The sequence below is a fragment of the Centropristis striata genome, chromosome 8 (genome assembly GCF_030273125.1).
Source record: "Centropristis striata isolate RG_2023a ecotype Rhode Island chromosome 8, C.striata_1.0, whole genome shotgun sequence".
NCBI lineage: Eukaryota > Metazoa > Chordata > Actinopteri > Perciformes > Serranidae > Centropristis > Centropristis striata.
The window spans coordinates 417,922-441,320 of record NC_081524.1 but is presented as its reverse complement, the minus strand read 5'-3'; the positions used below and the strand labels follow the sequence as shown (position 1 = coordinate 441,320).

Genomic DNA, 23,399 nt, shown 5'->3' with positions numbered 1-23,399 from the left:
CCCTACCTGTCTGTCTCCCTACCTGTCTGCCTGTCCCAGGGTGCAGCTCTTTGAGGGGACCCGTCTGGTAGCAGACTCTGGTGTGGTGGTGGACACGTCGATGAGAGGAGGACGGCTCGGCGTCTTCTGTTTCTCTCAGGAGAACATCATCTGGTCCAACCTGCGCTACAGGTGTAACGGTACGACCCCTGACCTCTGACCCCTGACCTCTGACCCCTGACACTCTCAACAGGAAATAAACATTTTTTAAGAAGTAGTAGGTTAATAACTGTAATTAACTTCATTATTATTGTTGTTTATTTCAGACACGGTGCCTCAGGACTTCCAGGCTCACCGCAAACAAGTTATGATGCACATCCAGGTGTAAACACACCTGTGTGTGTGTGTGTGTGTGTGTCTGTGTGTGTGTGTGTGTGTGTGTGTGTGTGTGTGAGGTGGATCACTTTAGCTACTAAGCTGCTGATGACGAGATGTCTCAGTGGAATATTCTTCATGTTTCTGTTTTTATTAATGTACAGAATTTTTTTTGTTTGTTTGTTTGAATAAACTCCGTCAGTCACTTTCTGACAACAACAACTTTGTTTGTCCTGATTTCACACAATGTGTGTTACCTCGTCTGTTGGGGGGTCATGACCCCGGGGCCGGGGGGGTCGTGACCCCGGGCCGGGGGGGTCGTGACATTTACATTTACATTTAGTCATTCAGCAAACGCTTTTATCCAAAGAGACTTACAGGAAGAAAAAGCAAACAATGAAGGTCTAGTGGTCTAAGAGGTGTTAGTGAACCAATGAAGGTCTAGAGAGGATCTTTAAGGAGTAGAGTTGTGGTGTATTGTGGGTTTAGCAGGGAGGACCAGCAGGTCAGCTGTTGAGAGGTTCAGCTGGAGGTGATGTTCTTCATCCATGTGTTGATGTCTGAGAGGCTCAGAGACCCGAGCAGAGACCGATGGGTCATCAGGAGGAGATGACAGATAGAGCTGAGTGTCGTCTGCATAGCAGTGGTAGGAAAAGCCATGTGAGCGGATAACCTCACCCAGAGAGGTGGTGTAGATAGAGAATAGCAGGGGTCCCAGCACTGAGCCCTGGGGGACACCAGCACCAAGCCCTGAGGAACCCCAGCACTGAGCCCTGGGGAACCCCAGCACTGAGCCCTGAGGAACCCCAGCACTGAGCCCGGGGGACCCCAGCACTGAGCCCTGGGGGACCCCAGCACTGAGCCCTGGGGGACACCAGCACTGAGCCCTGAGGAACCCCAGCACTGAGCCCTGGGGGACCCCAGCACTGAGCCTTGAGGAACCCCAGCACTGAGCCCTGGGGGACCCCAGCACTGAGCCCTGAGGAACCCCAGCACTGAGCCCTGGGGGACCCCTGTGGAGAGGTGAAGTAGACAACTGTCCATGGCAGGATACACTGAATGAGCGTCCTTTGAGGTAGGAATCAAACCAGGACAGAGCCGAGCCAGAGGGAGTAGAGAGGAGGATGATGGGTAACTGAGTCCAACCAGCTGACAAGTCAAGCAGAATGAGAACTGAGGACTTTGCTGCTGTTCTTGCTTCTTTTAAGGCTTCTGTCACAGACAACAGAGCAGTTTCTGTTGAGTGACCGCTCTAGAAACCAGATTGATTTGGATCAAGAAGATTGTTCTGTAGGAGGAATTCTGAAAGTTGCTTAGCGACCGTGGGGTCGTGACCCGGGGTCGGGGGGGGGGGGGGTCGTGACCCGGGGCCGGGGTGGTCGTGACCCTGGGGTTGGGGGGGGTCGGGCGGGGTCATGACCCCGGGGTCGGGCGGGGTCGTGATTCTGGGTAGGGTCGTGACCCCGGGGTCGGGCGGGGTCGTGACCCTGGGTAGGGTCGTGACCCTGGGGTTGGGGGGGGGTCGTGACCCTGGGTAGGGTCGTGACCCTGGGGTCGGGGGGGGTCGTGACCCTGGGGTTGGGGGGGGGTCGTGACCCTGGGTAGGGTCGTGACCCTGGGGTTGGGGGGGGTCGTGACCCCGGGGTCGGGGGGGGTCGTGACCCTGGGTAGGGTCGTGACCCTGGGGTTGGGTGGGGTCATGACCCTGGGTAGGGTCGTGACCCTGGGGTCGGGGGGGGTCGTGACCCTGGGGTTGGGGGGGGGGTCGTGACCCTGGGTAGGGTCGTGACCCTGGGGTTGGGGGGGGTCGTGACCCCGGGGCCGGGGAGGCCGGGACGAGTGCAATATTGGATATGAGACAGGACAACAGTGCACCACATCCTGGACCTGCCCGACCCCGGGAACAAACAATACACATTCTGAAACACACACAGGAGCAGAGTCAACTACTAACAACACTATAAAACAACAACAACAACACTTTTCTTCATTAATACCAAAAATCTGATAATAATAAATCATATTTGTTCTGTGTTTTCAGACACTTTGTTTGTCACAGAAGTTATGAAAATAAGTTTTTTGATAAATGTTTGTTTCTGAATCGAACATTTTGCAGATTTATTATTCCTAAATACTTTTTGTTGTGTGTGTTGAAGAAACCAAACAGCTCGTGTTCCCGACATCAAGAGATTCTCAGAGATGAAATAAAAAGTTCCTAAACTCTCGAATAACAACTTAAATAAAAAATATACATATTTATATATAAAGAAAGAAGTGCTTTCAGTTTATAAAGAACATTAACAAAAATAAGACAGATATGATTCAGTGTTTTCAGCCTTTTGTTTCAGAAAAACAACAAATGTGTTAAAATTATATTTCTGAATAAAAAAACATAATTATCAGGTGTATTATTTAAACTTCTCCCCTTTTTTTCAGAAATGAAACAACATCAAACTAATAATAATGTAAAAATGTTTCCATAATAATAAAGTTTATTCTGTTACTGACGGATCAAAACAAAAAGTTTCTCAGAAATAAACAGAACTGAACTCACAGAGCAGCAGGTCCTGGTCTAGGTCTGGTCCAGGTCTGGTCCAGGTCTGGTCCTGGTCTGGTCCTGGTCTGGTCCTGGTCCTGGTCCTGGTCTGGTCTGGTCCGGTGGGTTCTGGTCTGTGGAGGGTCTCAGTCCTGTCCCCCTGTAACAAAGGCAGTGATGTGCTCAGCGAGGCGTGTTGGGGCCCCGCGGGGCTCTTAAAGGGCCACAGCACCTTTAAAACTTGATGACTGCAGGATTCAGCAGCTCAGTGCTGCCGCCAGCTGGACGCCTGCAGCTACTACAGCTCAGAGCTGTTAATATTCATATCATTATAGAATATTACTATTACTATTATTATTACTATTATTATTATTATTATTATTACTATTATTATTATTATTATATTATTATTACTATTATTATTATTATTATATTATTACTATTATTATATTATTATTACTATTACTATTATTATTATTATTATTATTATTATTATATTATTACTATTATTATTATTCAATTTATTGCTTTATTTATTATTATTGTTTTGCACACATTATGGCATTCTGTATACTATAATAAATATTTGTTAATTATGACCAAATTATTTGTACGTTATTTATAAAGTTGCAACTGATTATAATAATTTAATAAATAGTTTGTTTTATTATTATTTGTAAGTTTATTTTGATGCTAAAACTTTTTCACTTTTACTTCAGTAAAGATGAAAAAGTTTCAGAATAATAACGTCCATTAAAAAATATAACTTTAATGAAATAATAATCAATCCTTTATACTCATTATCATTTATGATTATTAATTACTTTAATTTATGTCTCATTTGTCTCTTTGTGTTTTTGTTCAACTGAAAGTTTTCAAATAAAGTTTCAACATTCAAGAGACAAAAATAACCTGCAGAGTGTGTGTGTGTGTGTGTGTGTGTGTGTGTGTGTGTGTGTGTGTGTGCAGCAGGTGCTGTGATTTATTTAGACCGTCTGAAGCTCTCAGTCAGCTGGGAACCGCCTCCAGGCCAACACAAGAAGACCAGGAGACCAGTAGACCAGGAGACTAGTAGACCAGGAGACCAGTAGACCAGGACCCAGAGGGGTCAGCTCAGACCTCAGAGTCCTGCAGGTTTTGGAGGTTTTGGGGGTCCTGGATGTGTCCCTGAGGACGGACTGAGGACATGGACAGACTCTGATCGTGGAGGTGAGAGACAAATCTGTTTGTTTGTTTGTTTGTTTGTTTGTTTGTTTGTTGAGAGAGAAACATTAAATCTTGTTCTGATGTTTCTGTGATATTTTGACTCTTTTTTTGCGATTTATTAAGTTTTTTTAAAACCATAAATTTCTTCAGATTATTATTCATAATAAAGTAAAGTTTATAAAAGATGATTTTATTCACTTCTGTGTTTTGTTTTGTTTTATGATTGATCAGGTATTATTGACGTTTTAAACTTTGTGTGAATAAAATCATTGAGTCATATTTACATATTGAGTAAAGATTCTTGTTAACATCTTATTTTGAAAAGCTGACACGTGTTTCCTTCCTGTGACATCACAATCAGCTGATCTCACACAAACATCAGCAACAAAACAAACGTTTGTTTTCTCTTCATCTGGAGAAAACAAACTATACAAATAACAAATTCTTCAAGATTAAAATATTAAGTTGTAAATGTATTTATTTAATTTCTGATAAGTTCTTTGTATTTTTTCTAACAATTATAATTTTTATTTTTTTGCTTGAAAATTTTCCCCAGCTTCATTATTATTATTATGATTATTATTGTTTTTTAATATAGATTTTTTAATTATTATAATTATTTTATTGTTAATTATTGTTTTTATTATTATTATTATTATTGTTGTTGTTTTTACTATTATTATTATTATTATGCTTTTTATTATTTTTATTTATTTCGATTAAAATGAGTATAAAACTCAGGAAGATATAAACACGATAAACATTTTATATATAATATAATCACACAAATAACATGAAATACAGTTGAAACCAGAAGTTTACATACACTATATAAAAAGACACATATGCTTTTTTTCTTTCTTTTCACTTTTCCTGTTTTAGGTCCGTTAGGATTAACAAAATTATTTCTATTTGCTAAATTCCAGAATAATGAGAGATGGATTTTTTTAGACAATTTTTTATTACTTTCTTTAAAGTCAGAAGTTTACATACACTAACATTATTATGCCTTGAAACTATTTGGGAAAGCCCAGATGATGATGTCATGTCTCTGGAAGCTTCTGATTGGTTCATTGACAACATTAGAGTTAATTGGAGACACACCTGTGGATGTATTTTAAGGCACACCTGAAACACACTGCTGCTTTGTGTGACATCATGGGAAAGTCAAAAGATAATTCTGGTAATAATAACGGACCTAAAACAGGAAAAGTGATTCTCTGATTTCATGTCAGACAGTGAGAAAAAAAGCATATGTGTCTTTTTATATAGTGTATGTAAACTTCTGGTTTCAGCTGTGTGTGTGTGTGTGTGTGTGTGTGTGTGTGTGTGTGTGTGTGTGTGTCTAAAGTCTATATTTAAACTCCAGTTGCCCCCCATAATTACACACACACACACACACACACACAGCTGTCGGTCAGCTGACTGCAGCAGCTTCCTGTTTTTTTTAATGTTTTTACATGATGATGTCATCACTCAGCTGATCATAACTTTATAAGAGTGATTGACAGGCTCCGCCTCCTGATGTCAGTAAGCCCCGCCCCCTCCCTGTCAGAGGTTTGTTTGTTTATTTGTTTGTTTTTATCAGGTATTCTAAAAACACAATGAAATCATATTTATTGTTAATACTCGAATAGAATAAGAAGCTCGTATTAAAGGATCTGTTACTGTGACGGTTGGACCAATGACAGAGCAGCTCTGCAGTAAGCCCCGCCCCCACCCCTGTAAGCCCCGCCCCCGCCGCTGTTTGTTGATCAAACAGAATCAGAGTCCAGCAGTCAGTGGCTGCAGCAGCAGGTACGTCTGGTTCTACTGATTATTATTATTATTCTGCTGTCAGGAACGTCTGGAGATCAATCAGCTGATCGATCAGCTGATTGATCAGCTGATTGATCAGCTTCACTCATCATTGATCAGCTGGTTCATTCAAAGCTGAACCAGTAAATCCTGAAACCTGTCTGACTCTCCTCTAGACGTGCTAGTGGATCACTTTGAAGACATTTACAAAGGTGTTCCTCGTTTTAGGACCTCAGAAAATCTAATGTAAATGGGTTCTATGGGTTCTCCAAGTTCTCTGAGTTCCCATGAGTCTCCTCTTTACAGACATGTATGCTGAAAACCAAATAATTATTGTTATTCAGCTCAAATATGTTATTTTCACTGTATTAGAATATTTCTGCACTATAAACACTATAGAACCCTAAACAGTTGAAGAATGGCATAAATAGAGAGAGAGAGAGAGAATAGAGAGAGAGAACGAGAGAGAGAGAGAGAGAGAGAACAAGAGAGAGAGAACAAGAGAGAGAGAGAGAGAGAACGAGAGAGAGAGAGAGAGAGAACGAGAGAGAACGAGAGAGAGAAAGAGAGAACGAGGGAGAGAGAGAACGAGAGAGAGAGAGAGAACGAGAGAGAGAGAACAAGAGAGAGAGAGAGAACGAGAGAGAGAGAGAGAGAACGAGGGAGAGAACGAGAGAGAGAGATAGAGAGAGAGAAGGAGAGAGAGAGCGAGAGATTGAGAGAAGGAGAGAGAGAGAGAACGAGAGAGAGAGAGAGAGAGAACGAGAGAGAGAGAGAGAGAGAGAACGAGAGAGAGAGAGAGAGAGAGAGAGAGAGAACGAGGGAGAGAACAAGAGAGAGAGAGAGAGAGATTTTTTTTTTTTTGATTTTTATAACAATACTTTATTCACATAAAGTTTAAACACATGTTCATTTACACATGTTTAGTAAAAACGGATCAGGAGGTTTGTATAAAAAACGACATCACTCTAAAATAGGTGTAAAAAACAGTTGGTCGTTTTCTATAAAACATAAAATCTTATTAAAACACCAGCACTTATTAAAAGAATCGAAGTCACCAAGATGTTTATAAAAGCGGTACTCCAGCCACAGTCTGGCTCTGACATTGGTTTTAAAAACAGCGATGGCATCGTCTCCATCTCTGTTCTCAACCCTGTTCTTTCGGCTAATGTAAATCGCCATCTTTGCTGCTGCACCGATAAAATTTAAAAGTTGCCATTTGTCTTTTTGTTTTCTATGGTATCCAGCCCCCATTATAAAAATCCCCCTACTGAATACCACGTTAAAAAAACTAAAAACTGTTTTTAAAAAAGTGAAGAGACTGGTCAGTCTCTTGCACTCAGTAAAAACATGATAAATAGTTTCTCTGGTGCAGCAGAAAGGACATTGGTCAGAAACGGTCGGGTTGAGAACAGAGATGAAGGCGTTGCAGGCAATGGCTCCATGTAAAATCCTCCACTGGAGGTCACCAGTCCTTTTCTTTAGGGGAGGCTTGTATAAAATCCTCCACTGTGGGCCGGGTCCATCCAGTCCCAGTTTCTCTGACCACACAGTGGGGGGTCTGTTGCTCAGTCCGGCCTGGTGGATGCTTTTCACACAGTTCTTGTAAAATGTTTCTTTGTTTGCTCTGTGCAGTGTCATTTTTAGTCCATTTGCTGCACAGAGCAAGGGGCCAGACCTATCGCCCAGGCTGGGGGTGAGGACCAGGTCCGGGAAGGGGTCTGAGGTGTCGGGTACAGTTCTTTTGTCGCAATAATCCTTTAGAAGAACTTTCTCCTTCCCGGACAGTCGGCCCTCCAGCGTGTTCAGGATCTGCTGGGCCACTCTTGTTGATCGTAGTCCCAGCAGAGAGCCCAAGGCCTGGGCGTCTCTGAGGTCCGGCCCCACTGCATCCACCAGCTGCTGTAGTCGAACGGTCCCAGACTGCATCAGCGCGGTGCTTAGTCCAGGTGTCCTCTGGCTGCTGACGTCTAGCCTGGCACCGTTGACCAGTGGTTCTTTCAACAGCCAGTGCAGAGAGTTAGCTGTAGGACTTCTGTTGTAATTAAAAAGAGTCCATGATTTAAAAACGCCTTGATAAAACAGAGGAAGCCCCTTTAAATTTAGAATTTTTGTGTCAGTTAAAAACAGAGAATCATCCAACCCCAGGTTATTAGCACGCCTCAGGATGCAGCTGGTCACATCCCTCCACACCGGATCTGCCACACTAGTTAAGTACTTTTGTATAAACTGCAGTCTAAAAGTGGCAGTCCGGCTGGCCAGGTGGATCAGACCTTGTCCCCCCTCCTCCCTGGCTAAAAACAGCACCCCCTGTGGCACCCAGTGTAGACCGTTCCAAAAGAAGTCCACCATTTTCCTCTGGATGTTGGCTAGGAGTCCTGGTGGAGGGTCTACACAGGTTAAGCGGTGCCACAGTTGGGATGCTACTAAGTTATTTAAAACAAGTGTTCTTCCCCGGAAAGACATCCAGGGAAGTAACCACTTCCATTTTAAAATTTTGCTTTCAATTTTTTCAGTGATGGTCTCCCAGTTCTTCTTAACGATACTATCTTTCCCTATATAAATCCCTAAATACTTAAGACCTTCTCTCCCCCACTTCAAATTTTCAGGAAGAACTGGAAGACCACCACACCACTCACCGACAGCGAGGGCTTCACTCTTCCGCCAGTTGACCCTCGCTGCCGATGCTTGATTAAAATCTTTTATAATCTTTACTAAAACGTCTACATCAGCCTGGCCATTAATAAAAACAACTAAGTCGTCTGCGTACGCAGATAAAATAATGTTTCTATTAAAACCAGGTAAAAGCAGGCCGTGCAGCTGTGATCTAATTTTTTGGAGGAGCGGTTCCAAGGAGAGTGCATAGAGCATCCCAGACAGAGCACAGCCCTGCCTGACACCTCTACACACTCTGAAGGGAGCACACAGACTGCCGTTAAACTTCAGCACACTCTCAACATCACTGTACAACACTTTGATCTTGGCTATGAAACCAGCGCTGAACCCAAACTTCTCCATGACGTGCCACAAGAAGCTGTGTTCAACGCGGTCAAAAGCCTTTTCCTGGTCTAATGAAAGCAGACCAGTATCTATGCCCAATGAGCTAGAGAGTTCCAAAACATCACGAATGAGGTGGACATTGTCCACCATTGACCTGCTGGGGACGCAGTAGGTCTGATCCCGGTGGATGACCTGCTCCATAGCTTTTCCCAGCCTGGAAGCCAATACTTTGGACAGGATCTTGTAGTCCACACAGAGCAGCGACACAGGGCGCCAGTTCTTGATGTCCTGCAGGTTTCCTTTTTTTGGGAGCAGCGTGACCACCGCTCTCCTGCAGGACGTTGGCATAGAACCAGAGGCCAGACTTTCATTAAATACCTCCAGGACATCGCGGCCCAGGAGGTCCCAGTAGGTTCTGTAGAACTCTACAGTCAGGCCGTCGATGGCTGGAGCCCTCCTGCTCTGCATGCTCAGCAACGCTGTCTGCAGTTCCTCGAGCAGGAGGGGGGCGTCGAGCTGTGAGTGGGACTCCTCAGCAACCTGTGGCAGTCCGGAGGTGAAGCTGCTGAGGATTTCCTCCTCCTCTACCACCTCACTCATGTACAGTGTACTATAAAAACTCACAGCTCGACCCCTGATCTGGCATGGTTCTGTCAGCTCCTGCCCTGTGTCTGACAGCAGTGTGTGGACTACTTTCCCCTGTCCGTTCTTTTTTTCCAGACTGAAAAAATAGCTAGAGGGAGCATCCATCTCTTTGATGTTCTGCACCCGGGATCTGACCATTGCGCCCTGGGTTTTACAATCCAGCAGGTCGGCTAAAGCCATTTTTTTGATTTTGAGGCTCTCAATATGTCCTCGATTTCCTGTGGACTCGCTAAGTCGCTCTAAGTCCACTATATCAGTCTCTAGGTCTTTAATAGATCTAGTGATGTCACTTGTGACATTGAGAGTATGCTGTTGACATAGCAATCTTATTTGTACTTTGCCGTGGTCCCACCACTGCCTAAGATTGTTAAAATCACCCTTCCTCTGTCTAAAAACATCCCAGAAATAAAACAGGCTCTGTCTAAAACTCTTATCAAAAGTTAAAACAGAATTAAAATGCCAGTATGCACTTCTAGGTAAAACATTTCTAATAAAAACATGAGATAAAACTAGAGCATGATCAGTAAAAGCGACAGGTAAAATAGTGCACTGTTTAAATATATTAAAATGATGCTTAAAACAATAAATACGGTCTAGCCTAGCTGAGGAGACCCTGCTCTCTCTGATGTGGGACCACGTGTACTGACGGCAGTCTGGGTGCAGCCTCCTCCATACGTCCACCATGCCCTGAGAGCGGACCAGCTGCTTTAAGGCGTGCTGAGAGGCTGGATGAGGCTCTGTATGATTGCGATCAATAATGTCATTCTCAGTGCAGTTAAAATCCCCACCCAAGAATAAAAAATCCTCTGTGGCGCAGTCGTTTAAAACATCATTGAGTTTCTCTAAAAACTGCTTCCTCTCTGCACCAGCTGTTGGAGCATAAATGTTAATAAAAACAGCAGCAAAATGGCCGAACTGAGCTTTGACCATGAGAAGCCTCCCTGGGATAAAGTGTTGGACCTCCAGCGAGTTAGGTTTAAAACCCCTGGAGAAGAGGAAGCCCACCCCCCCACTGAGGGAGGTGTTGTGGCTCAGAATGGCTTCCCCTTCCCACTCCATCTTCCATTCACACTCATTGCCTTCATCGCTGTGCGTTTCCTGCATAAAAAGTACTTCAACTTTCTTTGTCTTGGTGACTCCGTATATTAAATGTCTTTTCTTAAAATCCCTCGCACCATTTACATTTAACACACCAATTTTAAAACCATCCATAATAAGTGTTAAAAAGAGGGATAAAGACAAAATAAAAATATGCATAAGATTTTTAAAATAAACTGGTTCCTTTTTCATTCATACTTTGTCGTTTAGCTTTCAGAACCAGTTTTTTCAGTCTAAAAACCTCCTGATCCGTGAGGCCAGACTCCTCTCTTTGACTCATGTGGAGCCTGGCCGACAGAATAAAAGCCCCCAGATCATTAAAATGCTCCTCCAGTTTAACCCTGTGTTGATTTTTTGTTTGTTGTAGGAATATTTTTATCTTTTCAGCATTGATTACTTTCTTTTTCTGGCTGCCAGTAAAGTGAGTGACATCACTGCTGTCAGACAGCCAGTCCTCACTGTCTGTGACGTCACTCACTGTCTTATTTTCTGCGGTCTTCCTGGCTGACCTCCTGCGTTTTTTGTTTTTTGTGTTTACTGTTGCATTGTTTGTTAGTTCCATTTCCTCCTCCTCCTCCTCCACCTGTTCACTCCACGGTTTATTATTATTATTACAGTTTATGTTATCTGTGTTTTCCTCCCTTCTATCCTTCTCTGTGTTTGTACTGTCTGTCTTATCCTCCTGTGTCTGTGTGTCTGTCTGTGTGTCTGTGTGTTCCACCACCACCTCTAAGTGCTCACTGACTTTTTTTAGATTTTTTTCTCCCTCCACCTTTTTTTCAATGTGCTCTCCTCTCCTCTCCCCACATACACTCATGTCATTCACACAAATATCACCCTGTGTCTCCTCCACATTACTCACCCCCGGTGCCGGCTCGGCCATGGACCTGCGCGTAATGACGCGTGGAGCGGCGATCGGCCGCTCGGGGGGGGCGACCACACCGGCGATGACCGCGCCGGTGGCCGTCGCCGAAGCAGCCGCCGCGTCAGCGGCGGCCGCCTCAACGGCGACCGGTGTTACCACCGAGGGGCCGGCCGCTGGAACCGTCCGCCATGCGGAGGTTCCGCGCCGGTCCCGCGGCGCCGGCACCGCCCGCGTAGCCGCCCCAGCCGCCGCCTCTCCCTGGCCAGGCGGAGCAGGGCTCCGTGCCGTCGGGCAGTTCTTCACCGTGTGTCCCTCCTCCCCGCAACCAAAGCACTTCATCACAGATGATGTTGCATAAATCACGTAATCATAATCATCTACTCTGACTTGAAAGCGGAAATCAAAGACTCCGCTTCTGTCATTGAGTATCATAAACAACTGGCGTCTGTGAGACACCACGTGTTTCAGCAGCGGAGACTTACATCCAGACAACATCTTCCTGATGGGGGAAACCACTTTCCCGTGTCTGGACAGCTCCCTACAGAGGAACTCATCTGTGATGAAGGGGGGCACGTTGGACAGGATTACCCTGGTTGCGGGTTTGGACAGGGGCAGAACCTGCAGGAACTGCCCCGACACGGTGAGACCTACCTCGATGACACGGTTCGCCTTCTCCACCTGATCCAGGAAGATGACCACGGCTCCGTTCATCCGAGCGGCCGAGAGCACGCTGCTGTGGCCGACCTTTCCCCCCACAGCGAGGCTGATTTCCTCCACGCTGCAGGGGAAGGTGGCCCCGATCTTAATGCCGTGTTTTCTTGTAATGGTTTTCAGGTCCATGCCGGCCATTGTGGCGAACGCCACACACCACGAGGGTGAGGGGAAATGTGGTTAAAATAAACCAACAAAAACACCCAAGCACTGAAATATAACGTGAGAACAAAATGAAACTTATGAACTAAGTGAAACAAAAACTACGAGAAAAAACAAAAGATAATCAGAAAAAGTAACATAAAACAGTCACTCCTCCAGACGCTCACTCACACACACGCTCTCGCTCAGAGAGAGAGAGAGAGAGAGAGAGAGAGAGAACGAGAGAGAGAGCGAGAGATTGAGAGAACGAGAGAGAGAGAGAACGAGAGAGAGAACGAGAGAGAGAGCGAGAGATTGAGAGAACGAGAGAGAGAGAGAACAAGAGAGAGAGAGAGAGCGAGAGAGAGAGCGAGAGATAATCTAAGGGGGTTAATTTAAATGTAAACGACCTCAGAGCTGAGATCAGCTGATGATGATGTCATGTTCCGTGAGCGTGACATCATCACGTCTGTGTCCTATCAGAGTCCAGGTGATCTCCGTGACTCCGCCCCCTCCAGTCAGCTGATGGCGGCTCGGGCCGTGTCGTTACCATGGAGACGCTGCTTCCACCTGACGCTGCTGCTGGTCCTGATGAGGTCACCTGACACAGGTAAACACCCTTCAAAATAAAAGCCTACCCTTGTTGTTAAACATTTAAAACGAGCTGCAGGATGTAATCTGATTACTGAGAAGTTACTTTAATGTTTGCACTCCGACGACTCGACTCAGACTCTTCTCCACGACTCGGACTTTGACTCGAATGGTTAGAGAGAGAGAACGAGCGAGCGAGAGCAAAAAATTGGGAGAATGAAAGAGCGGGACAGCGAGAGAGAAAGAGAGAGAGTTAGAAAAAAGCAAGAGCGAGAGAGAGAAGGCGGGAGAGAGAGTGAACGAGAGAGCGATAGAGAGAGAGAGGAGAGAGAGAGAGGAGAGAGAAAAAGAGAGAGAAAGTGAGAGAGCGGAAGAGAAAGTGGTAGAGAGAGAGAGATAACGAGAGAGTGAGAGTGTGAGAGAGAGAAAGTGATAGAGCGAGAGAATGAGAAAAAGAGGGTTACATCGTTTCCTGTCTGAACTTCCTCTCTACAGTTTCTTCTTGTCGGATCCTGAAGTGTAACTCTGACTTTGTGGCGGCGACGTTGGACCTCGGCAGCAGCGGAGCAGCAGCAGAAGGAGGAGCAGGAGGAGGAGGAGCAGGAGGAGGAGGAGCAGCAGGAGGAGCAGTAGGAGGAGGAGCTCTGAGCAGGGAGGCGATGAACGCCGGTTACTGCAGTGCGCTGCGGTCGTACGCCATGTGTACGAAGCGGATGGCGCGGGCGTGCCGCGGCGACCTGGCGTACCACTCGGCGGTGCAGGGCATCGAGGACCTGCTGCTGCAGCACCGCTGCCCGCGGGCCGGGCCGACCGCCGGGCCGCGCCCGCTGCCGCAGGGCACGCTGACGGGCGACGCCTGCCTGTACGAGCGCAGCCTCGCCAGGGAGGGCCGCGCCCCCGAGTACCTGCACTGCGGCGTGTTCGGCGACCCGCACGTCCGAACCTTCAGCGACGACTTCCAGACGTGTGACGTGAGGGGGGCGTGGCCTCTCGTGGACAACGAGTACCTGTACATACAGGCCACCAGCTCGCCGGTCAGGGGGGCGGAGCACGCCACCGCGCTCACCAAGGTCAGTCACCACGGCAACCGGTCTGATTCTCTGAAAACAACACAGGAAACAAAACAGTCAAGAAGAGAGAAAATGCAACGACAATGAGAGAGAGAGAGACAGAGTAAGAGAGAGAGCGAGAAAGAGAGAGAGATAAAGGCAGTACGAGCGAGAGAGAGAGAGCAAGAGAGAGACTGAGAAAGTGAGAGAATAAGACAGAAAGTGAGAGAAAGAGCGAGAAAGAGAGCGAGAGAGAGCGAGAGAGCGAGAGAGCAAGAAAGAGAGAGAGAGAGAGAGATAGCAAGAAAGAGAGAGAGAGAGAGAGAATGAGAGCGAGAGAGAGAGAGTGAGAGAGCAAGAAAGAGAGAGAGAGAGAGAGAGAGAGCAAGAAAGAGAGAGAGAGGGAGAGAGAGAGAGAGAGAGAGAGCAAGAAAGAGAGAGGGAGAGAGCGAGAGAGAGAGAGAGGGAGAGAGCAAGAAAGAGAGAGAGAGAGAGATAGCAAGAAAGAGAGAGAGAGGGAGAGAGAGAGAGAGAGAGAAAGAGAGAGAGAGTGAGAGAGAGAGAGAGTTTTTCTTCTGTATAAACATGTTTGTCACTTTTTTCTCTTGTGTGTTAAAATGAATAATCAATAATTTATAATCAATAATCAATAATGTGTGTTTAGATCACGGTGATCTTTAAGAACTGGCGTCAGTGCATCGACCAGCAGCTCTACCAGGCCGAGCTCGACAACGTCCCCGCCGCCTTCGCCGACGGCTCCGTGTCGAGCGGCGAGCGGCGCGGCCACCACAGCCTGACGGTGCGCACGCTGAGCGCCGGGCGCCACGCCGAGATCCGCGCCGCGCACATCGGCACGCTGCTGGTGGTGCGGCAGAGCGGGCGCTCCCTCGGCGTGTCGCTGCGCTCGCCGCGCGGCATCGTGGAGGCGTTCGGCCCCGAGCACGACCTGCAGCTGTGTGTGTGGGGCTGCCCCGCCTCCCAGAGACTCAACAGGCTCCGCCCCCTGCCGCCGGACGCCCCGCCCTCTGCAGCGGCGGCGGCCCGGGCGCACTGCGGCGCGCTGCTTCCTGCCAGAGACGTTTACTACCAGGCCTGCGTGTTCGACCTGATCTCTAGCGGAGACCTGAACTCCAGCGCCGCCGCCGTCAGCGCGCTGCAGGACGCCGCCCACATGATGGCCGACACGCAGGCGGTTCACCTGCTGCCTGCCGCCGCCGCCGCACCGCGCCGGGCGCCGCCGCACCTGCTGCTGCTGCTGCTCGGCATGCTGGGAACTCTGGTCAACGTGGACTGATCCGGATCAGAGACGCTTCACACGGACTCAAACTAAAAGAATGTTTAAAGGTATTTTACAAGAACCTGAGACCAGGACCTGAGACCAGGACCTGAGACCAGGACCTGAGACCAGGACCTGAGACCCAGAACCTGAGAACAGGACCTGAACCAGAACCTGAGACCAGAACCTGAGACCCAGAACCTGAGACTCGGAACCTGAGACTCGGAACCTGAGAACCAGAACCTGAACCAGAACCTGAGAACCAGGACCTGAGACCAGAACCTGAGAACCAGAACCTGAGAACCAGAACCTGAGAACCAGGACCTGAGACCAGAACCTGAGAACCAGAACCTGAGAACAAGGACCTGAGACCAGAACCTGAGACCAGAACCTGAGACCAGAACCTGAGAACCAGGACCTGAGACTGGAACCTGAGAAAGAGAACCTGAGACCAGAACCTGAGACCAGGGGCAGTCCCAGACCTGGATCCACCTGCAGGGAAAGGGGTCCGGGGGGACCCAGAACCAGGACTGTCTGCAGTAACATCAGTTTGTCCTCCAGAATCAGAAACTTCTGTTGGTTCAATAAAAACATTCATGAATGTTTTATAAGAATTAAAGTTTTAATGGAACATTTGTTACAAAATACAAAATGGTTCTTTGGATTCAAGTGTTATTACAGAATTATTTTATAATTATTATATAATTATTATTATAGGGTTATCAAATAATTATTATAGAATTATTAGATAATTATTATAGGATTATTATAGAAATATTATAGAAATATTATAGAGTTATTATTGGAATAAAGAATTATTATATTATTATTACAGGGTTATTAGAGAATTATTTATGGAACTTCAACATAATAAAAGCCTCTAATTGTTCTAATATTTATGCCATATGCTTTACATTACATGACTTTTGTCCAAAGCGACGTACAATAAGTAAGATGGAAGATAAAATGAAATATGAAACCAAAAGTGATTTCATCACAGTGTTTAGGAGAATCGTTTTATTCTGGTGTATTATGAATAATAAGCTCAGCGTGACTTCCTGCGGATGCAGCCGCTCCGTGTTCAGACCTGCAGACGGCTTCAGGTAACGCTGACAGGAAGTCACCTGACTCCTCACCTCCTCCACACGCTGACTCAGCTCGGCCCCCGAGGGCCCCATGAGGACATGTAATGATGAAAGGCTCATTATCTTTAGGATCCTGAGAAAGAGACGATGGAAAACGTGTAGGAAGTTACCAAACGCCAGCTAGAGCAGCAGAGCATCATTTTTTTACATCATCATTTTAGCATAAAATAAATTACTTAAAAAAGAAACAAAATGACCAAAAACAACAACACAGTAAAGTGCCATTCATATAAACTCACATTAAACTTTCATCTCAAGGTGGGGGCCACAAAATATCGTCACGAGGGCCACAATTGGCCCACGGGCCGCCAGTTTGAGACCCCTGCTGTAGACCCGAGTCCTGGACTCCACATGTCCTTGTAGAGACGCTTCACACCGTCTGGGTGAGGAGTTCTAGATGGTTTTATGAAAAGGGTTGATAATAATTAATACCATCCTCCAGCTGGCCCCCTGCAGCTACCGGCTCCAGCACCAGCAGGGCCCAGCTGGTGGAGCTGGCTCCTCCAGGTCCAGGTCCAGGTCCAGGTCCAGGTCCAGGTCCAGGTCCACCAACACGGGTTCCCCACAGGGCGGCATCCTTTGCCCCGCCCGTTTACACCAACAGCTGCAGACGACACCACCCTATATATATATATATATATATATATGTATGTATGGGTGGTGTCGTCTGCAAACTATATATACATAAATGTGTGTGTGTGTGTGTGTGTGTATATATATACACACACACATATATATGTGTGTGAGTATATATATAGATATATATACACACACACACACACATATATATGTGTGTGTGTATATATATATATATATAAATATATATATAAATATGTTTCATGATGTTTGTGAGTGTAACATGGAGTTGATGAGCTGCATCTGTAGGACAGATGTGTAAATTCACTTCCAGTTAACCCACAAACATTCCTGAGTGATGCAGCGATTCCTATCAACCAGTGTGTGTGTGTGTGGGTCGGAAGTGTGTGTGTGTGTGTGTGGGTCGGAAGTGTGTGTGTGTGTGTGTGTGTGTGTGTCGGCAGTGTGTGTGTGTGTGTGTGTGGGTCGGAAGTGTGTGTGTGTGTGTGTGTGTGTGTGTGTCGGCAGTGTGCAGGTTAAAGCTCTGAATCACAGTTCAGCAGAAGAGTGAATAATGAAGCTTCCACACAAACATATCAATAATTCAATCAATGACAATAATAGAATGACTGTCTCCTATAACCACGAGATAATATATGATTTATAATACTTGATATATAATACTTGATATATAATACTTGATATATAATACTTGATATATAATACATCATTTATCACGTAGAGGATTAAGATTTATCCTTTATTAAACCCACAATTGGGGAAATTCAACCTCTGCATCTAAACCATCTTTTACAACAACACAGCATTCTGTGCAGCTGCTGCATATAGTTCCAGTGTTTATATTTCTGTGAAAATAATAAAAATTTCTTCAGTAAAGATTGAAAGAGAAATATATTGTAAATAATAATAATAATAATAATAATAATAATAATAATAATAATAAATATATATATATAGTAATTTTGGGTCTTTTGTGAGGAACTTTTGGGTCATTTTGTGTTGTTTTTTTCCATTTCCTGGTGAAAGTTCTGGTTTGCCAACGCCACCAGTAGCGGATTTCTCAATGGAGACTAGCGCCAACACCACCGTCAACACCCAACACACCGTCAACACCCAACACACCGTCAACACCCAACACACCGTCAACACCCAACACACCGTCAACACCCAACACACCGCCAACGCCAACAACACTACCAACGCCACCAATGCCCAACACTCCGCCAATGGCAACAACACTGTAAACACCAACAACACCGCCAACGCCAACAACACCGCCAACGCCAACAACACCGCCAACGCCAACAACACCGCCAACGCCAACAACACCGCCAACGCCAACAACACCACCAACGCCAACAACACTGCAAACGCAAAAACACCGCCAACGCCACCAATGCCCAACACTTCACCAACACCACCAACACCAGTTGCGGTTTCTTGATGGAGTCTGGTGCCACCGACACTTTGTGTCTTTTATTAGTCATTTTTGGTCATTTTGTGTCCTTTTTGGTCTTTTTGGATAATTTCCTGTCTTTCTTTAGTCATTTTGGGTCTTTTAAAAGAATGTGGGCCATTTTGTCTCTTTTGTGCGTCTCCTGGTGAGGGTTGTGGTGTTTGACCTCCTCCTTCACTGATTCTTGGTGTTTTATACTGTGAGTCACTGCAGACACACTACTATCTCTAGAATAACTAAACTATTTTTGCTTTACATTTTTTTTTACATTAAATTTAAAGTTTCACTGTAAGAAAACAGAAAGTTTCCTTTATTTTACTTTCAGGAACATGAATTTGTTGTAATTTAACATTCAGCAACATAAAACAGTTGAATAATATTGTAAATAAATTTTATGGCATTTGCACTTAATGTAGAATGTTTATGAGTATAAATACATAAAAAATAATGCACTAACTTTCTGTCTGTTCATATTTAAAGTTGTTTGTCTCTTGCATCATGATTTGATGCTAATGATGATGATGATAATGCTGGTTGATGATGAAGGTGCTTGTTCCTGCTGACACACCTTCAGCTGACTCAGCGTTCTCTGCTGGAAAGTCACTGTGCAACAACTGATGTCAAACTTTCTAAGAACTCTGAGTTTCTAAGAAGCACTGCAGGAGCATAAATATGAGCCCAGACCAGGACCAGGAGCACACCAGACCACATCAGACTAGATCAGACCAGGACCAGGAGCACACCAGACCACATCAGACCAGATCAGACCAGGACCAGGAGCACACCAGACCACATCAGACTAGATCAGACCAGGACCAGGAGCACACCAGACCACATCAGACTAGATCAGACCAGGACCAGGAGCACACCAGACCACATCAGACCAGGACCAGGAGCACACCAGACCACATCAGACCAGATCAGACCAGGACCAGGAGCACATCAGACCAGATCAGACCAGGACCAGAATCTTCTTCATCCTTCAGAGACACAAGTGAGTTTTTATCTTGTTCTCTTTCAGGATCAGCTGATTTTATTTTCTCTCCAGTTAAAACTAATAATCAATAATAAAATAAAATCATAAAGCATCAAAGTTTGGACTCATCTGGAATCTTTGGGAGATTTGATGTAAAATTAAAAAAAAGATAAATTAATAAAATAAACGTTTATTTTTTTGTAAATTTTAGTTTAATTTATCAACAATTTTCTCTTTAAATGAAACCTTGAAAATAAAGAAATACGAAATAATAATAAAAAAATACGATATAACATCTGAACAGACTAAAATGCTTATACTTGATCAAACGGCAGAAATAACAATAAATGTTTGTGTATTGAAGCTAACAAACAAACAATTAAACAAACCCTGTCCTCTTGCTGCTGCAGTGCATTGTGGGTACCTGTTCTTCCTGTGGCTGGCGTTGTGGGCGGAGCTTACAGCAGGTCGTCCCACGGCGAGCACCAACCCCGACGTGCAGAGCATCGTCGAGGACCTGCAGAAGGTCCTGCAGCGCTACAACTCCTTCATCAAGCAGAAGGTGAGACGGATGAAATCATACGAGCCCCCAGAACCTGAATATGAATTATTTATATGAATATGAGTTTGGAATCATTTGAATCTCTTAAACTTCTGGAGTCTCTAAAAGCTCCGAATCAGGACTTCATCACACAGCAGCGTCTCTTGAGGGCTTAAAGACGTTTGTCAGGTTTATTGATCCTCCGGCAGGTTTGAGAGGTTCTAAAGACGGTTCCAGTGGTTGTTAAGGGGTTCTAGAGGACTTTAAGAGGTTTAATTGGCTCCTTATTAGGCTCTACAGCAGCTATTCTCAACCTGGGGGTCCCGACCCCAATGGGGGTCACGAGATGATTTCTGGGGGTCGCCAAATCATTTTAGAAGTCAGCTCTGTCTCCACTGTGTTCATGTGTTCATGTGTTTTAGTCTTTTTGGTCATTTCGTGTCTTTTTTTTAAATAATTTTGTGTCATTTTGTGGTCAATTTGATTCTTTTTTGGGTAATTTTGTGTCTTTTCTGACAAATCCCAAAGTATCAAGTTATTACTGTCTTGAAGCTGACTGTTACACACTCAGGAGGTCAGAATGGACCTTTAGACTGATAGCAAAGCACTTAGATTAAAAGAAACAATAAAATATAAAAACATTTATAAATACACAGACAGAGAGATGTTTAAGTTGTTGTCTGCTTCATTATTTGTCCAAAATTCATCGTTTTAACTGAGTTTGTCTGATGTGAACTGTGAGATTGTGTTCAGTGAGACAACATGCTGGTTAAACTGGGGGTCAATGGGGTCAACATGCTGGTTAAACTGGGGGTCAATGGGGTCAACATGCTGGTTAAACTGGGGGTCAATGGGGTCAACATGCTGGTTAAACTGGGGGTCAACATGCTGGTTAAACTGGGGGTCAATGGGGTCAACATGCTGGTTAAACTGGGGGTCAATGGGGTCAACATGCTGGTTAAACTGGGGGTCAACATGCTCGTTAAACTGGGGTCGCCACTCAAAAAGGTTGAGAACTACTGGTCTAGAGGACTAAAAGACATTTATGGGGTTCATGGTGCCTTTATGAGGTTCTAGAGGTTCTAAAAGAGTTTTTTTCTGGGTCTCAGTGAGGCTTTAGGTCCAAAGGAAGTTTAGAGGGTTTCTTGGTTCGAGCAGCTCGGCTGATTCTCTCTTTTAGCTGCCAGCTTCCCTCTAAAGTTCTCAAGTTTCAGTTTGATGACAGAACAAGTAGAACCGGAGATAAGGTCCAATATATTTAGTATAAAATGATAGAACTGGATGTTCTCCTCATTTGACCTCTTCTATCTTATATTTGTAACCAACATTTTTAATTCTTCACTGAGCAGGATTGTGTATTGTGTCTAGTGGCCACCAGGGGGCGCCTCCAAACCTGCAAAAACCAGTCCAGTAGTCTGCTTTGTGTCTTTTATTAGTCATTTTTGGTCATTTTGTGGCATTTTTGGTCTTTCTTGATACATTTCTGTCTTTCTTTAGTCATTTTGTGTCTTTTTAAAGTCATTTTTGGGTCATTTTGTGTCTTTTTAAAGTCATTTTTGGGTCACTTTGGGTCTTTTTTAAGTCATTTTTGGGTCACTTTGGGTCTTTTTAAGGTCCCCTGGTGTCCTGGTGTGTGTTCCTCCCTCACTGACTCTTTGTGTCTGTGAGGTTCTAAGATCGGCCAAAACCCCAGAAGGTTCCCAGACGTGGTTCGTTGGTTCTGACTCTTGTTGTTGTTGGTTTGATGTTTCAGGGCTCCGCCAGCGGGATGCCGACCATGACCTGCAACGAGACCACCGCCGACCCCGACCAGGTACGCCCCTCACCTGCCACTCATTCTGCCTCTTTTTAATCATTCTGTCTCTTTTTAATCATTCTGTGTCTTTTTAAAGTAATTTAGTGTTTTTTCAGTCATTTTGTGTCTTTTTTTAGTAATTCTTTTGGTCGTTTTGATAGTGGCCCCCAGGTAATTAGAGTTTGAGAGCCCTGTGTTAAAGTGTGTTTTGTGTGTTAAAGTGTGTGTTGTGTGTTGTGTGTTGTGTGTTGTGTGTTGTGTGTGTTGTGTTTGAGCAGAAGCCGATTGTGGCCGACCAGCTGAGCCGCTACCAGCGCTGCGCCGACCTGCGCTCCTTCTGTAACGACGGCGCCACCGCCTCCGACTTCTGCGAAGCCGTTCGGCTCAACGGGGACCTGCTGCAGCACCTGGTGAGGGCCTCATTTAAAGCGACAGCGCGCATTTATCTCTTTAAAGCCACTGACACAAACACTCGTTTTATCTGACAAACAAAAAATCACCAGAATAACATCATTTATCATCATTTATCATCATTTATCATCATTTATCATCATTTATCAAACCAACAAACTGTAAAAACAGAAACAATCGTCAGATCTTTACATTCCTGACGCTCCCGCAGACAAAATAACTCAATCGGACTTTATGATGATATTTCATCATAAAGTCTGATTGAAACTGACAGCGTCCTGTCATATAATAACATGTGAAGTGATTTCTAATGTGTCTAAACAGATTTTAGTCAATGAAGAAATGAAACATAATGATTTAGTTTCTAATCACATTAATGTGTTTGTTTGTTTGTTTGTTTGTTTGTTTGTTTGTAGAGAGAATCATCTGAGAGCGTCACAGCCTGCCCCACCTCCCCCTCCCCCTCCTCCTCATTAGACTTTAATGTGATCCGTGACTCCATCCTGTGTGTGGACTGTTGGAGCCTCCAGGTCAAGGCCCTGCGCAGATAACACACACACACACACACACACACACACACATATTTTTTATGACTAATCATGTGTTTGTACATGATAATTAATACATGTTTTTAAATCTGAACGTTCTTTACAATAATGAGACTTTTAGTTTTATACATTGAAACTTTTCAGGAATTATTTTTATTCATTATTTATTGTTATTGTGTTTTTTATGTGTGAAGATGTATTATTCTTATTATTCTTATTTATATCCAAAATAATATCTCTATATTTATATGATATTTGACATATTTCCTGGTCCTGAATGTTTATTTATGATTGACACTGATAATAAATGTTTTTAACAAATGTTTATATTACATGGTTGTCAACATGTTGAATTGTTTTTAATAAAGTTTTATATTTAAAAAAAGAAACTTCAGTGTGATGAATTCAATGTGTGTAATGTCATTCAATTTAAAATACATTTATTTATCCCCAAAATTCAGTTTGTCTGTTAGCTCTTCAACTGAATACACACACACACACACACACACATATACATACACATAAATACATACATACATATATGTACATATGTATGTATGTATTTATGTGTGTATATATATATATATATATATATATATATATATATACACACATAAATACATACGCACACACACATACACACATAGAGAGAGAGAGAGTT

The 23,399-nt window shown here is 44.5% G+C and overlaps 2 protein-coding genes across 3 annotated transcripts in view; both read left to right on the top strand.

The window, feature by feature from the left end:
- Positions 1–576, top strand: part of thbs3a (thrombospondin 3a) — a 32,749-nt gene extending 32,173 nt beyond the window's left edge. The window contains 2 exon segments of the mRNA XM_059339943.1: positions 40–179; positions 306–576. Coding sequence (XP_059195926.1) covers positions 40–179; positions 306–367 — 202 coding nt within the window. The 3' untranslated portion in view covers positions 368–576.
- Positions 577–5,874: 5,298 nt separating this feature from the next.
- hjv (hemojuvelin BMP co-receptor) lies at positions 5,875–15,667 on the top strand. 2 transcript variants are annotated; one of them, XM_059339961.1, is made up of 4 exons: positions 5,875–5,893; positions 12,837–12,963; positions 13,440–14,014; positions 14,658–15,667. In XM_059339961.1, the coding sequence occupies exons 2-4, from the start codon at positions 12,879–12,881 to the stop codon at positions 15,285–15,287; spliced, it is 1,290 nt and encodes a 429-aa protein (XP_059195944.1). In that variant the 5' UTR covers positions 5,875–5,893; positions 12,837–12,878; the 3' UTR covers positions 15,288–15,667. The 2 variants fall into 2 exon arrangements, with proteins under 2 accessions (XP_059195944.1, XP_059195943.1); XM_059339960.1 differs by lacking the exon at positions 5,875–5,893 and having other exon boundaries at positions 12,754–12,963.
- Positions 15,668–23,399: the final 7,732 nt, after the last annotated feature.

Excerpts from the sequence above, each read along its gene's own strand:
- hjv (XM_059339960.1), top strand. The coding sequence starts at position 12,795 with ATGTTCCGTGAGCGTGACATCATCACGTCTGTGTCCTATCAGAGTCCA. Across the intron at positions 12,964-13,439 it reads GATGAGGTCACCTGACACAG|TTTCTTCTTGTCGGATCCTG; the intron begins GTAAACACCCTT and ends TCCTCTCTACAG. Across the intron at positions 14,015-14,657 it reads ACGCCACCGCGCTCACCAAG|ATCACGGTGATCTTTAAGAA; the intron begins GTCAGTCACCAC and ends ATGTGTGTTTAG.